Here is a 17,420-nt window from a genome sequence, read left to right on the forward strand (position 1 = left end):
TCTGTTGTGGAACATAGTCATGGCAGCGCCCATGTGCTACATTACAAGAAAATTCACATTAGAAATGACCATAACAACACCACAAAAAAAGCCAATAAAAACCAATATGTATACACTTACAAAGTCTTTCAACCATCCATAATTAAAACTAGGTCAGTCCAATCTTGGTGTCATAATCTGCCAATAAAATCTAACATCTGCATGCCCAGTTTGCAAAGGTGCCTCCTTGTAAACATGTTAACATCATAAGGCTAATGTGTACTAATAGGAAATAAAAAACATAATGTAAGTATCATAAAGATAATACTTACTGATCAAGCTTCAAGAAATCCATATGTTTCTGTAACTTAGCATCTTCAGCTGGCTTAAGATGGTCATAAGACACATTGGAAGAGATTATTCGTTTCACAGTAGAGTTACCAACAAATGGATACTTTTGAGATTTCGCCAACTGCAGAACTCGTTTTGCTTGTGTCGTATCTCCATCCAAATTTTTTAAATGCTCTCCAAGTCGTGTCAATGTTCATCAAGCCTTTTACTAACCAACTGTTGTTGAGGGTCATCCCATGTATCTTCTGAACTAGAAGCCATTTTTGTATCAAGAGCAACAACTTTGTCAGTAATATCTTCAAGTTCATCACCATCAGCAGCTGGCCTCTTTCCCTTCTCCTTTTCAACCTTGACAGCAGCTGGCCGAACATTCTTGCGACCAAGTTTCTTTAAAACATCACCCACTAACTTCTTCTGATGATCTTGAGTAACATAAGTCTGCTCACACAGAGGAAGATCAGCAGATACTTCTGTTTCTGACTTCTTCTTTTTATTACTCACTGTGTAAACCTTCTTCACCAATTCATCTTATGATGTCTCTTTCATCTCTACCATCCAAGACTGCAAAATTTGAATCTGTTTTGAAAATCGTATTACAAAATTAGAAAAAAATTAAACAAATGAAAATTAAATACCAAAATAAAATTTACTGGTTGATGACTATGAGCTTCATCCTCTTCATTGTTGTTTGAAGTCGAATCAATTGGAACATTAGTGGGTTTTGTTTCTTTCATTCCTTTCAAATCTACCTCCACCATTTTAATCCTATCACTAAGCTTCTCATCTAACACACTCATTCTTTTCTCAACAAAAGCTTCAAATTTACCTTCTAATGCATCCATCCTTCAAATTAAATTCTTGCCCAAGTTGCTAATTGACTTATTCATTTTTTATATCATCCTCCAAATATCCAACAAGCTTTTTCTCTCATCTTCAACATCCTGCAATGATTAATTTGTTACCATATGTATATAGTTTATAACTTATCAAACTAATATGAATACTAACCTCCATGTGTTCCTTGCCTTTACTTTCCTTCTTGGTTACATCTTTTTCTCCTTCTTCATCAACGGAGAAACCAGCTTTCATTTTCAATTTCTTATCACTCCTTCGACTCTCGCCATTCTCATTTTCTTTAGCTTTCCGTTTGTTTTTTCCCATGGGCACTGTTTTCTCAACTTTCCAAACATCTGAAGGTAAACTATTGTGGACAAGATCAATAATTCAGTTGTCTAGCGCCGGATCCTTCTCCACGTCGTTACTCCATTTAGGATACATATTTTCCTCTGACACATGAACCATGTGCTTTACACACACCTACATACATCATAGAACTACAATATTAGTGTTCCTAGTCACAAAAAAAAACAGAGACAAATTATAAAACAAATGGTGTAGTAATTAATCTCAAAAACTAACCTGTCCATGTTTAGCTATCTCATTCTTTATGAATTCATCAATCTTGATACCTTTCCGGGTTGAGTGCCAATCAAGAAGTGGAATGCCAGTACTCGAAGATCTTCTCAGCCCATATAGTTCTCCAATGCCAGGAACACTCTCATACAACCAAATCAACAAAGCATGCACACATCCTTGTAGCGTGTTTATCTAAGTCAACAATCTTGACTGAATTAACTAAGCAACTAAAAGCCACTCGACCCCAAAGTCTTTTTTTCTTTTTGTGGTCAAACTAAAGTCGAGTTTTTGGTTTATAAAAAACTGTGATGACGAGATTTTTATTTTTGGGGTTTTATTAGAATAACCTAATTTATTTATTTACTAACAATTTAAATTAAAATTAAAAGGGTATTTTTCCAGTGCTTGGTTTTTTGGATTTTTAATACAATATTTGTGTCAATCTAGTTATGAGAATCGAATGGGATCCAAGTCAATTATTTTTGGTCAAACTGGTGTCAAACTGGGTAAATCTCACTATGAAAAAAATTAACATGTAAAATTATTTTTTTGGACCCTTGGACCCTGTGCTGTTGCACCCCAGCTAAGCCGAGCCCTGAGATGTGTCGGACTAGGCATCGAGTTGTTTCCTCTATATAAGCTCTTGTAGTTGTAGGCTTTAATCCCTAAGTAAATCAGAGTCAGAGATACGAGTAGAGTTAATAATTTTCACCGTTTTGACTCGGAAAGATGTTAAATAAGTTTGAACTTTTGAATATGCCGCGTAAAATCTACAATAAAAAAAATGTACAAAGAGTTATCAAACATTCATATAAAACATTTTCGAGATTGTTATTATTATATAACTTTTATAAAAATACAGACCAGTTTTGCTTCGTTTGCTAAATGAATAAAACAAAGCTGTACTTAAAACGAAATGTTTGTACAATGTCTGAATTCTTAATGAACAACATAAAAACATAACATCAGCTACTACTTATTCACAACAATATTCTTTATGAATCAAGAATCTGCTCCTTATTTACCCCAAAGTGGCCAAACCCTCCAACGAATGTCCGGCCAAGGGACACCGAAAGATTAAAAAGACACATAAACAACAAATCGGATTATGCGAGCACTGAAGAATTAATGAAGTACTACAAGAGACATACGAGGAAAAGATGAATTGTTTAAACATCGGCGCCAAATCCACCACCGCCCGGTGTAAGAATCTGTAGGATTTCACCGGCTTCCACGTGTACGGTATTCTTACCTCCAAGGTAGATTCTCCGTTTGTCTTTAGTGATGAGATAGTTTGCTCCACGAACTCCGTTTTGGCCACCGTTCAATCCACGTGGCGAGTGAACTCGTCTCTCTGAGAGGATACTAACCACCACAGGCTTTCTAAACTCTATCTCTCTCACTAATCCATCCCCTCCTTTATGCAACCCATTGCCTCCACTATTCTCTCTCAATCCAAATCTATGCAACAGAACAGGGTACCTGGTAAAACCCATGTGTTAGTAAAGTAAAAGTAGTTCTGACCATTCGGCTTTTCGCAGTCTTTTGTTTTGAATTTCGCAAAAACAAGTCTGGACTAGATTTGAATTTTATTAAATCTATTTTTGTTTGCTTCTTATGTCCACTAGAATTGAATTGTAATTATCCTAATTGAGTTTGAAGTGGATTGTAGCTTTCTTAATAGCTTAGCATGTAGCTAGAAATCTAACAAGTTAATTGAGAGTTCAGTACCTTTGCTCGAAGATCTCGGGATCAGTCATCCGAGTGTTAGTCATATGGCATTGGACTCCGCTTGTCCCGTCCCATGTCGGTCCAGCTCCGCATCCTCCACCAATGGTCTCATAGTACCCAAATGTGTCGTCTCCAAATGTGAGATTATTCATGCATCCTTGGGAACAAGCACAAGCCTGGAAAGCTGTTAGAACAACATCTGTAACTCTCTGGGATGTTAGAACGTTGCCTCCAACAACAGCTGCTTTCTCGCTTGGAGACAGGAAAGAACCAGCGGGTATGCGAATTTCAACCGGAGCTAAGCAGCCTTGGTTTAGTGGAATGTCGACATTAACTAGACAGCGGAGGCAGTAAATAACTGCTGCAGATGTAACTGCTTCTGGGGCATTCCAGTTACCATAGACTTCCGGGCTTGTGCCTGTAAAATCGAAGAAGGCTTCTCCTTTGTCAGCATCGATTGTGAGTTTTAAGTGAATCACGGATCCGTCATCCATGTAATCCTCTTCTTCTATGGTCACGGAATTACCAACCCTTGATTTAGGCGTTTCCGATGAGACTCTAATAGCAACAGACTTAAGCATTTCTCTCACTGCTTCTTCTGCGTTAAGCTGCACGTATTTCATGTAAGCCTGAACAGTTCCAAGTCCATATTGCTCAATCAGCTCTTTAATTAGAGCAATTCCTCTTTGGTTTGCAGCTATCTGAGCTTGAAGATCCGAGAGATTGTCCTGAATCCTTCTGGTTCCCGGAATCTTAATTGTTGTCTCATCAGAAGAAGGGAACTGAAGAAGTTTAACAATTCCTTCTTCCTGGAAAACACCTTTTTCAACAACTTTAAATGATTTTATAGCAGCACCTTCTTCCCAAATAGCCTTTGAGAACGGAGGCATACTTCCTGGAGTTATGCCTCCAACTTCTGCATGATGACCTCTACTAGCAACGAAGAACACAAGCTTCCCGTTGTCAAAAACAGGCGTGATAACGGTTATATCAGGCAAATGGCTACCACCGGCACAAGGATGATTAGTTACTAAAACATCTCCTTCGTTCAGATTTTCACCCCAATGCTTGAGCTGCCAGCGAACTGTACTCGACATGGCACCCAGATGAACTGGAACATGTGGCGCATTAGCAACTAAGCCGCCATCAGGACTAAACAAGGCGCAAGAAAAATCCAACCTTTCCTTGATATTTGTCGATATGGAAGTACGTTGCAAGGTTCTTCCCATTTGCTCAGCTATACCCATGAATCTGTGATTAAAGATGGACAGCTGAACAACATCTGCAACATTCTCTGCAAGCTTCACACTGCTAGTTGCAGACTCTACCTCGATTTTAATGTTCCCATATTTTGTGATGATGGCTTTGCACTGAGGTTCTACAATAACTGTACTATTCCCGTTCATGATGATCGCAGGGCCATGAATCTCATGGCCAAAACCTAAGTTCTCCAACTTGAACAACGGTGTGTCATGCCATCCACCTTCAAAGTAAACCTTGTAGTGCCTCTCAACCTTAGGAGTACCAGGGGCAGCTTCAACTGCCCGTGGTTTTAATATACTAGTCACTCCAATTCCCCTAACCCGAACATCACATATGAGGAGATCTCTGTTTTGAAGTTTAAATCCATACTCTTGCTCGAAAAGCTTGAGAAACTCTGCAGCATAATCAAATGCCGAGCCATCTCCAGTTTTTTTACCCTTTACCATGATTGCTGTATCTGTGCCGTCATATCTTATATTCACATACGTCTCAGTAGATATATTTCCATCCTCAAAACCCTGCTCCTGGAGCTTCTTTCTCACTTCTCCTAGTAATAAATTTTCCCTTCTATTGGCCTCTGAAAGAGATTCAGGGCCATAAACAGCTGAATATGGTTCTTGAGCGTCTTCAATAACATCTGCCAAACCCATTCCATAAGCACTCAAAATTCCGCAGTATCTGTGAACAAGAACTTCTTTCATGCCCAAAGACCTAGCAATTGCGCAAGCATGTTGCGGTCCAGCACCTCCAAAGCATGCAAGTGCATGATTCTTTGTTTCATGACCCTTCATCTCTGTCAGTTGCCGTATGGGACGACACATCGTCTCATTAGCAACACTAATAAATCCCATTGCTGTTTCCTCCACTGTCATGTCCTTAGCAGATGGATCCTGGCTCTTTCTATATGAATTAATCTGTCCTGCAAGCTTTTCAAATGCTACTCGTGTTGCTGCTACATCTAAGGGTTGATCTTCGTTAGGCCCAAAGATGGATGGAAAATAATCAGGAATAACAAACCCCAAAACGAGGTTTGCATCAGTAACTGCTAAGTCCCCTCCTTTCCGGTAACAAACTGGACCTGGGTGCGCACCCACAGAATCAGGTCCTACCCGGAAAGCACCAAACTGAAACTTCAGCTTCGACCCACCACCAGCAGCAACAGTGTTTATGTCAAGTTGTGGCGCTTGTATGATTGACCCAGCAATCTGGGTTTCTATGACTTGCTCATAACTCCCATCATAGCGGCTAACATCCGTTGATGTACCACCCATATCAAATCCAATCAGCGGTTTCTCAGTTTCAAGACCAAAGAGTGTCTGTGAGTAACCAACAACTCCTCCTGCTGGACCTGACAACACAGCTTTGTGCCCTGAAAACCTACTTTCCGGTGCTAGACCTCCGTCAGATTGCATAAATAGAACATTTACTTTCCCAAGATCATCATCAAACTTGGAAATGAAACCCGACAAATACTCTTTAATCACCGGTGTCAGGTACGCATCGACAGTGGCTGTTAGACCCCGAGGAACAGCCCGAACCATTGGCGTCAACGCAGAAGACAAGGACACATGTCTAAAACCCAACTCTAAAGCCAACTTCTCAACAGCCATCTCATGCTTTGGAAAAGTATACGAATGCATCAAAACAACAGCCAAACAACTTATCCCTTTATCAAGCAAACCCTTCAACAACGGTTTCAAACCTTCTTCATCAAATGGCTTCACAACTCTAAGAAGCTCACCAGAAACTCCTTTAATCAAGGACCCTGAATCATCATCATCACCTTCAAGCGCAAGCTCAACTCTTTCATCAACCTCAACCACCTCTTCATAAAGATTCGACGGTTTCGCCACAGTAAGATCAAAAATATCTGGCCGAGCTTGATTACCAATCTGCAACAAATCTTTAAACCCTTTAGTAACACACAAAGCTATCCTCTCCCCTTTCCTCTCCAACAACGCATTCGTTGCCACAGTTGTACCCATCCTTATCCACTGAATCTTATCAGTAGGTATCTTAGACGTTCTTGGTATCTTCTTCCCTGTGTACTCCTCAAGTATCCTCCTGATTCCTTCAACAGGAGCATCATCGTAGTTCGATGGATCCACTGATAAAAGCTTCAAAACACGACCATCAGAATGCCCTGGAATCTCAGCATAAACATCTGTGAATGTACCTCCCCTGTCTATACAAAACCTCAGCTTCCCTTCAATTACAGTCCCCATCTCACACCTCTCTGCATCAATCACAACTCAAACCACATAAACCTCGAAAATAAGCTTAAATCAAATCAACCCAACAACTAAATTTCGCTAATCACCATGACACAACACAACAACAACGATGTTAAGAGATCAATTCAAATGAAACGAGGAGAGTCAAAGCATATGTATCAAAATCAAGATAGCCATGGAAATACCTTGAAGATCGCTGAAGGGTCGAGTTTTTAGAAGAGAGCGTCAACACTGAAGTGGGAGGATGATGATGAAGATGGATCAGGTGATGATGATTGATGATGAGATTGGGATATGAAGGATCTCTCCATTAAAGCCAGCTTCTTTTGGTTTTCAGGTTTGACTAACTAAACCATTTCGGTATTTGGTTGGTTCAAACTTAAACCGGATAATTATTTGAAGATTCTGTAAAATCGTTTAAGTAGTTGAGCATGTTTTTAATTAGACTACTAATTTGCCGACAATAGAATAAAATGATGAGCCTAACTAAAAAAGTGATACATTTGAGAGAATAATGAAGGTGGCGATGATTTAACCATTTTGTGTACGGATTTTTTTTTTTTTTTTTTTTAACATCAACTTTTCATTAACCAAGATATTACAACCAAATTATAGGCACATTACATTCGCCTCTATAGAATTGGACCAAAACCAAATGCAATAGTTGATCAAATACAACTCTGGAACACTAGGCGGATCCAACGATACCTAACCGATAACCATTGCATTTTTTAACCACAACGAGATAGATAACACACCACAACTATGAGTGAAATCATCTCTTAAACCACCTAAATTGACCTAATGACTCAAAAACAAATACTAACACAGAGAAGACCAAAACTAATACTAAGTAGCAAATCAAATCCAAGCTATGAGATCCTCATGATCAGCATGTAAAACTTGTCCCAATAGCATCAACATCCATAGGCGCATCCTCAGAAAAGCTTGGAATTCCCGGCTTTCAATGTTCCGGTCCTAAACCTAAAACGGACAATGCATCCGACTGAACCGACCAAGAGACACGAAAACAACCAGCAAGAACTAAGCTTTTCCATACTAATCCTACAAGACCAGAATGCTAAACGATTCAAGATAAGAGATTAAAGCCCATATTAGCATATCATCACCTCCCAGTGCGTATCCAGATTGGCCAAGCTGCTTATTGTCTTGTTTCTTGGCTGGAATGACATCGGAAGTTGAGGAAGCTCTCATGAGGACGTCGGCTTTGTGGGAGTCCGCAAATCTCGGCCACCGACACACCCTGAAGTCTTCCCAACAACCTAAAGACACTAAGACCCGACTCGACCATGACTCGACCATGAACCTCCGAGCAGCTGACGTCTCCGGCGAAAAGGTAGAGGGAAACAGAGGAATGTCGCGATCCAAAACTCAGATCCGATTCCCCAAAACTGCAAGGAAAGATGCCCATAGCAGCTACGAACCACCACCAGTCACCAGAGAGGAAGACGAGCCGAGATCTCGTCGTCCGCCACGCCGGAGAGGAAGAGCTAGGTCACCCACTACACTACGAAGCGAAAAAATAAAGAGGAAAGCAGAGCCCTCTCACACCGCCGGCGAAAGCCTAGGGCAGCGGAGAGGCTAACGAACGCGGCGGCGGTTTACCTAGATCTAGGGTTTACACAAGAGAGAAAGCGTTTCTTTTTTCTTTCAACTGTACGGATCTAACAAATCATACTTGATCTATGTTCTTTATTAATCCTTTTTTTTCTTTTTTGAATTTTCACACAAGAAATGTTTTAAAATGACATTTTAAATTTTGTTTTTATTGAATATTATATATGTTTTTAGAGAATCTGCAGTAGATCACATAAAAGTGGAAAAAATTTAAGAAAGTATCATTTGTCTACAGTATTTTTGTCAGAAGATGACAATAAATTTAGGGAAATTATCATAAATACCACTAAAATATATATTTTATTCCAAAAATACTACAATTTAGTTTTTTTCCAAAAGTACCACTAAAATGCATTTTTTTCCAAAAATACCATTTGATTGAATTACAGTTTTAATACTAAAAACTAATTCCTAAATTATAAATACTAAACCCTACCCCTAAAAGCTATACCCTAAAACTAAATTTGTCAACCCAAACATATAAAAAAATAATTCTACATCCTTAAAATTCAATTTTTTGTGTTTGTGTTAATTTTGGAAAAAAAACCTTTTGTGGTATTTTTGGAAAAAAAAACTAAAATGTGGTATTTTTGGAAAAATAAATTTTTAAGTGGTATTTATAGGAATTTCTCATAAATTTACCAAAATTTGTCTTATTTTCTTTCTTTTTTTTTTTGACGATATTTGTCTTATTTTCTTTCTTTCTTCTTCAAGTTATCTCTCTTCCTACATCTCCATCTTCTTCTCACCATGAAATATCATTATTTCTTCTGTCATAATATGTTATAATTGACTGTACAAACACATCAAACAACATCAATTCTTCATTTTCCTGCTTCTTTCTTCTTTTCGGTTTCTCTCCTTCAAATTGCAGAAGATATCCTACTGTATCTCTTTGGATTTCAATTTCTGTTGTAATCTCCGTCGTCGTATTTTTTTTATTTATGGCATTTTGTTTTGTAACACGCTACTTTAACAAATTACACGTGACAACACGCTACTTTATCAAATTACACGTAACAACATAATATCTCTCTTTAATAAATTATTTTCTTAAATTACACATTATTTATTAGTGACAAAAAAAATTATACATTATTTATTAAGATTACATGTGCGTTTTTTTGAAAAAAAAAAATTTAATATAAAAACATTTTTTTTAAAAAATGATATGCTTTTTGTTTTAGTATATACTGATATTTTTATTAACTGACATGTTTTTTTCACAAATAGCAACACATTGTTGTATTTTTGTCTTTGGTCTAAAGATAGTTTTGAGTTTTTTCCTTCTCTTAAAAATAGTAGTTACCAAATTTTTTGGACAATATAGCAGTTCCTTAATTTCTTCTAAAATTATGGTATTCACTAATATTACCCTTATTTTTAAGTAAGAAATAGCATGAATCTGAAATGAGAATAAAGAAAAAGTAATTTTCAAACGTTTTTTTCAAAACATTGATCAATTAGGAACAAAGGAATACATTTGGGATTAGATAGCTTTGCATAAAGATAATTACTGGTGGACCGTACGTGGACGCATGTTAAACATGGAATTATAAAAATATATATAGTATATATATATATATATATATTTTTTGTCGGCAACATGGAATTATATATCCAGTGCCGGCCAAGAAAAGACAATTTAGTTATTATATATGCAAGCTATGTTATTGTAAATCTCCTATTTAATATTTCGGAAGTACATGATTTTTTTTGTACACTATATAATAGATATATATATATATATATATATATAATTTTTTGGTTATAAATTTACGACATTCATGATTTAGGTGTATCACAATATACATGTTAGTTTGATTTCTGGTAATTAGGAATAATGTGCATTTAGTTAATTATAGTAACATATAAAATCAATTATAGGTAACATTTAAAAGATAAGGAAATTTTTCAACCTAATTAAAACAAACATACATATGTGATTCTTCTTTCACTTTTATTTGATTTTATATTTAAATTATTATATAATATATTTAGTTAATAAAATTTATGATTTTTTCTGCATATGATATAATTTAAACTTTTTTAAACGGATATGTATTGCTCAATTGATGAATAAAAAAATGTATAAAATATTTCAACCACATTGCCTAAGAAAACTATGCAAAGATTCAAAGTCATACTATAAAAAAATGGCCAAAATGATTCTGAATACGAATGGGCATGAACTTTGATTTATCAGGCATTGAAATCATACTATAAAGTCATACTTCAAAGTCATACTATTAAAACCAATATAAATTGTTCAATCTATAAAATATTCAGGCTTTAATAATATTATTCTTTTTTTTTCCACAATAATATTATTCTTTAAAAATATATCTATTCAACTAAAATTTTGACTGAATAACGAATAAAATTTTGAATATTTAAATTCAATTTCATATATTTCTTTTGTTGAATTGTATAATTTTATATATTATAATAAACTTTTTAAATAATTTAATTTGAAGTATTTAAAAATAGTTTAATTTGATATTTTTAAGAATATCATAAATATATGATATATCAAAAATTTAAAATTATAAACACTCTAATTTCATTTGTTATAGCACGGATTAATAATATGTCACTAAAGAATGAAAAAACTTCAAGAAATATGATTTTTTGCTAGAGCATGGGTTGAAATTTTAGAAAATATGATTTTTCAGATTAAATTAAAGTTTGGAATAATGTTATTTGGTAGAAGCTTTCTCGGTCAAGATGATTATGTTACATATTTGGTCCCAAAATTGATACGCGGTATATTGTGGGTTAAGTCATAGAATTAACAATCAAAATACAATATATAATTTTAAAAAACTAAACAAATCAAACTAAATTAACAAACAAAATTATTTTTTTAATAAATAGCTTAACCCGCAGTGTACCGCGAGTCAAAATCTAAATCTACTAAACTAGATCTTACAAAATAGATATTATTTCATAATTCATATAGAACATGATTTCATGGCATAGTATTTCATCCCAAAAGAAAAAGACTTTTAAAACAAATAAAACAATCACATATATAGTGATTTAAATAAAATTACAAAATAAACAGAAAAAATTTCAATCCGTGTTCTAGTACGGATCCAATTCTAGTGTTATAATAATTTAATTCACTTACATATTTCTCTCCGACTCTACGTAAGTACGTATGCAATGGACCAATATACAGTTTTATTTTTTCCTTTTTTGCTTTTTTCCTCCTCTTTTAGCGTCAAAAGATATATGTTTTCGTGTTTCCCTTTATAAATACTCGGTATTTGTTTTTGTCAAAGTTTTTTCTCTTCTCTTAAGTTTTTTTTTTCTCTCATCATATTTCCCTTTTTTCTAAAATTTGCTAACTTATTATGATAAATTATAGCTCCCTTTTCTCTTTCAAACATGTAACTATGTAAGGACCATTTTTTCAGTTCTATGATTTTGGTGTTATTTTTTTATGAAATAACTAAAAAAAATATTCAAAAAGTATATAAGATTTTAATATCTATACAATACAAGAAATATTTTAGTTAAATTTCTATTAACTAAAAATTATTAAAATATCAAATTCACATGTTTTAAATTGCTTTAGGCCTCTAATTAAATACCTAGGACCGGCCCAGTATATATGTACCATTCTTCATAAACTTTTGAGAGTTTTGTGTTAGTGGTGTTACAGAAAAAATATATATCCAATATAATAAAGTAGGGTTACACCCTCTAAGGATATCCTATCTAACTGACACGTGTCACAACTATATTCTCTGTTTTTTTTTTCGATCTCATCCTATTTTTAATGGGCTTTTACTCGACATTTATCTCATATCTCAGCCTATTGTTAATGAAACTGTATGGGCCACACAAAATTTCTCGCCTTCCCAAACCGAAACCGACGGGATCTCCGACATCAGTCTTCTCCTCTTTATCGCCTCTCTCTCTTCCCCGCCCTCCCCATTATCTGTTCAACTCCGCGAGAATTTTATTCAGCCCACTCGAAGTGACTCTCGACAACTTGAGGTAAATTTAACTGATTTTGGGCCGATTCTGAATAGGCGGAATTGAGTAATGCAAGTATGTGGCGGAATTGAGAATCGAGAAAAATTGTGTCTTTTTTGGCTTTTTCGTTTGTTCAATTTAGGTTCTTGAGCTGAAAATTAACATAATTGCTTGAGATTCAAAGTTCAGTAGATGATCTTATGGGTCTCTCATCTCAAATCCAAACAGCTTTCACTACAGGTTTTGAGGGATTCTTGAGCAGTGATAAGAAAAAAAGAAAGAAAGTCAGAACTTTAAGAAAAAGAAAGCCATCAATGCATCTACCAAGTTCAAGCATTCTCTTAAGAAAAAGAGCGGAAGAAGAAAGAGTGATGGTCGAGTGAGTTCTGTCTCCATTGTGGATGTGAGAGATGTCGAGGAGCTACAAGCTGTTGATGCGTTCCCACAAGCGTTGTTAATGGACGAGTTGCTTCCGGATATACACGACGACTATCACATGATGTTCAGGTTCTTGAAAGCCAGGAAATTCGATGTTAAGAAAGCAAAGCAAATGTGGGCTAATATGATTCAGTGGAGGAAGGAGTTTAGTCATTCTCCATGTAAGCTCATCTTGGGATATAGTCTTAGCACTTATATGTTGGTTTGACCTTACTATTTTCGTTGATTTTCTTAAATTGTAAGATTTTGCAGTGTTTGTCTCACGTCTTATCTCTCCTGCGACTGCAACGATGACGACGACGGCTCTCTTGAAGTCATTGTTGTTGTGGAGTCCGGTAAGAGTAAAAACCAACCCCAACTCTGGCGGCCATACGTTCTACATCCCTGCAAACATCGGAGAGTAAGACCTAGATCCGTTTCTCGCTTCTTGTGTGTTCTTGTTTAATATGTAAATACTTGGTTTCTAATGATCTTCTTTGCTTTTTCTCTCAGGTTTGTGAGAACTCAACTGCGTCTGGCTGGGAAGATTTTGGAATTACTCCTGAACAGCTTTGTCATAATGTTGTCAAAGGATCACAACAACAACAGCAATATGGACTGGGTAGGTTTTCTCTCATGAGACGTGCTTATATATGTATGATTACTTTTTAAAAATCTCTCTTCTTTAGCCAACTTTGGTATGCATGTTTTTTTTTTGTTGCATCAGCCTCAATGATTGTCAAATTTGATCAGATACGTACTACCAGAGAAAGGCATCAGTGGACATGATGATGACTTGCTAGAGCGCAAGACCATTTATGGTTTTTGGTATGGAGACCCACATTTGTTTTTTTGTTCTGTGTTTCTTAGGTTTTCCCTGCCTCACTTTCTCATAATGAGTGGGAGAATGATTCATATGTTTTCTCTCCTTCAGCTGGGAATGAATTTCGAGACAACCAGGTCGCAGGTCTTCTATCCTTTATGCTTTTTCGTTTAACTCAGAGAAGAAACGAGGTGGTGTTGCTGTTAAAAAACGGTAAATATCTGCTTCTTCCCCAGTCCATCGTGTGTGTTAGTTCAATTTCATGTTTGATTTTGTTGTTTTCATTATAATTAGAGAATAATTTGATAAAACGTACACTGACTCACTCAGTGTCTCTTCTCTTTTTGTCTTTCTAATTGATGAATTAGGGTTTCCACAAGCTCTTCTTATTCAAACGAGCAAGTTAAGGTATACAAATTCTAGGGTTTATTTTTTAAAGTTAAGGTAAGACATCTTCTCTTGTCTTTGTCTTTGTCTTCTAACATTTTGGTGCCCGGTGATGATCGGAGGACGTTGGTGTCTCTTCTTCTAGAGTTCTTTTTTTTTTAGGGTTTCTCTTTTAAGTCGTTGTTTGATTCAGACTTGTAAAATTAACTATTATGGTTTTAATCTAATTATGTATATGTTGTGCAGGTCGGGTTGAAGAATGAAGACTGACTAAGGTAAGTTAACTCTGTTCTCCTCTCTTTATTCTTTTTACTTGGATTTTGAAATTTACCAAGTTATTCTACTAACCCTGCTTCTAATGCTGTTTTCTCTTTCTCGTTTCAGCTGATTTGATGGTTGCTGCTGTAGCACTTGGGATAAAAACAAAAACAGAGGTTTGTCACAGGTAATTTTTCACTTAATATTTGAGATTTTCCTTTTGGATAATGACTCTTAGTGTTGTTCTGATGCTTTCTTCTCCTCTGCAGCTGTCCGTGACTACAGACTGTCTCTCCAGCCTCAAAACTTGAATGGAGGAAGCATTGCATTAATTTCCGGTGGTTCTTATTACAGGTAATTTTAACTTGTTTCACTTTATATGTGCATTTTATATAATGACTCTTTAGTGTGGATCTGATGCTTTCTTCTCATCTGCAGCTGCTGTCAGTGACTACAAACAGTCTAACTTGAACGATGAAAAGAGAAACATACATATGGAGTTATAGAATTGTGAGACAATGGGATCTGCCACTACTATTTTCCTGTGTTGCTTAGGTTTTCCCTGTTCACTTTCTCATATGGCATGTTGGATTTTCTTTCTCGATGACTTTGTGGGTATGCCATTGTTTCTTTCTCTATTGTATTTAGAATGGATGAATTGGCATTCTTTGCTCCTGGAATGTTGGCTTTAGGAGCTTTAGGTTATGGCCCTGATGAAGGTTAAAAGTTTAATTAACTTGCAGGAGAGGTACATTAGAATCTCAAATGTATTTAGCGTCTCAGTAAATTTTCTGTTGTGAACACTAGGTTCTTACTAAAACAATCGCTAAAATATTTGCCTCCCAATATAAAATATTCCAAACCCCTCTACTAATTACTATACAAACTTAAGTTAGCAGTTTCGAAGTTTGAATCCCAAATCAAAATAAATAAATACTCGAAACCATGATTCCCTCCTACGTCCGTCAAATAAAATATTTACTTCAACCACTATTTTTAGCTACCAAACGTCTTTAGGTGAACACCTTTATTGCATTTTCAGTTCTTACATATCATACTTACTTTCTAATTTCCTTCTTCTAAAAGTCTTACTATTTCAAGTTTCTTAGAAATTTAACATTTGCAGATACTATGATTCCCAAGAAAGTTTATGTGTAAGTATTTGACCATACATTTTTATTAAATTTTATAAATAAATGTTTTCTGATATTACATATTTAAAAGTCTATGTATAACTGTATAAGGACGACACGAACAAATCGAGAAATGGAGTCCAAATTAGATTCAAAAAAAAAAAAAAATCTATGTGTAAGTATTTTATCTTGGAACAAATTAAAACCAACTACTATTAATACAAAATTAAAAATAAAGAGCTATATTTAAATATATATATATATAATTAATATATTAATATAATCCACGCAACGCGTGGGATTTTTCCTAGTATATAATAAAAACAACCCAACATTGAAAACAAAAATAATGAGTGCTAGTAGCACTGTGCTACCAATGTACAAATTAAAATACGTTTTAATAAGGAAAAAAAAAGTTTACACTTCGAAGTTTTGAGCCGAAACTGTTTTGAGCCGAAACTCACAAATCTTTGTGACCAAGATACACTATGGAAACCTTGAATCGTGCGATGTATTATAAAACAACGATCTCTCCTCTCCCTCCTTTCTCTGCGAAACTCACGTGCTTCTGCATATTATTTGACACAGCAAACAAGCTTTAATTTAGTTTTTGTTAATTAATGTAATTACGGTTCCCAACTAAATGCAATTTGTTTGTTGACCCCAAGTATAGTAATCTGACAAGAGGTCATTTTGATTAGTTATATATATATATATATATATATATATATATCTTTACATAAATAAAGAAGCACATATTTACAGAGAATATTACTACTTTTAGATGTGAATCAATCATGTGATCAAGATTTAAACCAAGTTAACGTAATTGTTTCAGATCGTATAAAGTTGGATCCGATTTAGAGTTTAAAGCCAACATTGTTTTTTTTTTGGTAGGGAGAATTTTGTACTTGTTTACGTTTACATGTACATGTACTGATAATCTGATATACATGCTATGTTATTGTTAGTGTGTGTTATAAATTTAAAATGTATGGTTTCAAATTTGATATGAAAATATTTTTAACATATTGTACGTGATAAGTTCCCGACATTATTTACCTCTTGTGCTTTGTAATGGTTCTTTTTCTCAAAGATTCCAATTTTCCGACGTAGGCCATCGTTATCTCCGGCTTGTATCTCACCGGAGCTCTCCAAATAAACTCTTGCAATCCTGGCCGCGACTTCGGAAGCATCTTGGCATTCTCCCATTAACTTCGTGATATGAGACCTAGGCAGCCTCAATGTCACCCTCGTCTGTCCAGCAGGTCCAGGCCCATCTCCACTGTCTAAACTACCGACACCGATGTCCGAAACCGTTCTCCTAGAAAGCATTAACATCTCCAGACGCTCCTTGGCGCCAACATGTATATTACCAGACATAACTCTCCGGTATGGAAGCTTATTCCTCTTATCTACCAACGGAAGGTCCACCAGAAAATACGTTTTATTCGGCCTTAAGATCTGATCTGGCTCTAGCGGTTTGGCGCGAACTCCTAACCGTCTCACGGTCTCCGGGTCTAGCAGCACATGTCCGGGATACTCCTTCGTGGCGTCACTCGCTGTTACCGGACTTTTGAGCCGGAAAATATCACCGTCGATCTTCATAACTTTCACCTTGTTTCTCCTCACCATTATAGTGTTCCCCATGTTTTCCCTTTATCTTTTTAGTTGTATAGATCTCACAAAGCATGTGCTATATATTTATATGTTGAGGAGGTTTGGTTAAAGCTTTTTGATTAGTGTGTGAAGCTTTGAAATTCTCCAGAGATTCCTCTTTTTTTTTTTTTTTTTTTTTTTTTT

At 35.6% G+C, this 17,420-nt stretch overlaps 2 protein-coding genes and 2 long non-coding RNA genes across 8 annotated transcripts; 1 reads left to right on the forward strand and 3 right to left on the reverse strand.

The window, feature by feature from the left end:
- LOC104732671 lies at nt 1,224–1,419 on the reverse strand. The gene is made up of 2 exons (XR_758942.1): nt 1,339–1,419; nt 1,224–1,271 (listed from the first exon to the last, which is right to left on the reverse strand). It is a non-coding gene; the product is annotated as an uncharacterized LOC104732671 (long non-coding RNA).
- On the reverse strand, nt 2,633–7,286 carry LOC104732672 (5-oxoprolinase). The gene is made up of 3 exons (XM_010452242.1): nt 7,160–7,286; nt 3,478–6,976; nt 2,633–3,228 (listed from the first exon to the last, which is right to left on the reverse strand). The coding sequence occupies exons 2-3, from the start codon at nt 6,963–6,965 to the stop codon at nt 2,916–2,918; spliced, it is 3,801 nt and encodes a 1,266-aa protein (XP_010450544.1). The 5' UTR covers nt 6,966–6,976; nt 7,160–7,286; the 3' UTR covers nt 2,633–2,915.
- LOC104732673 lies at nt 12,446–15,183 on the forward strand. Of its 5 annotated transcripts, none has more exons than XR_758945.2 (11): nt 12,446–12,620; nt 12,828–13,198; nt 13,290–13,437; nt 13,530–13,638; nt 13,744–13,844; nt 13,951–14,052; nt 14,208–14,283; nt 14,473–14,501; nt 14,611–14,671; nt 14,754–14,838; nt 14,923–15,183. It is a non-coding gene; the product is annotated as an uncharacterized LOC104732673 (long non-coding RNA). The 5 variants fall into 5 exon arrangements; XR_758946.2 differs by having other exon boundaries at nt 14,208–14,247; XR_758943.2 differs by having other exon boundaries at nt 14,208–14,501.
- LOC104732674 (uncharacterized protein At1g66480-like) lies at nt 15,942–17,268 on the reverse strand. Its single transcript, XM_010452244.1, has 2 exons — nt 16,680–17,268; nt 15,942–16,185 (listed from the first exon to the last, which is right to left on the reverse strand). Exons 1-2 carry the CDS (start codon nt 17,265–17,267, stop codon nt 16,132–16,134), a joined length of 642 nt encoding a protein of 213 aa, XP_010450546.1. The 5' UTR covers nt 17,268; the 3' UTR covers nt 15,942–16,131.

The sequence above is a fragment of the Camelina sativa genome, chromosome 12 (assembly GCF_000633955.1).
Source record: "Camelina sativa cultivar DH55 chromosome 12, Cs, whole genome shotgun sequence".
NCBI classification, from domain to species: Eukaryota; Viridiplantae; Streptophyta; class Magnoliopsida; order Brassicales; family Brassicaceae; genus Camelina; species Camelina sativa.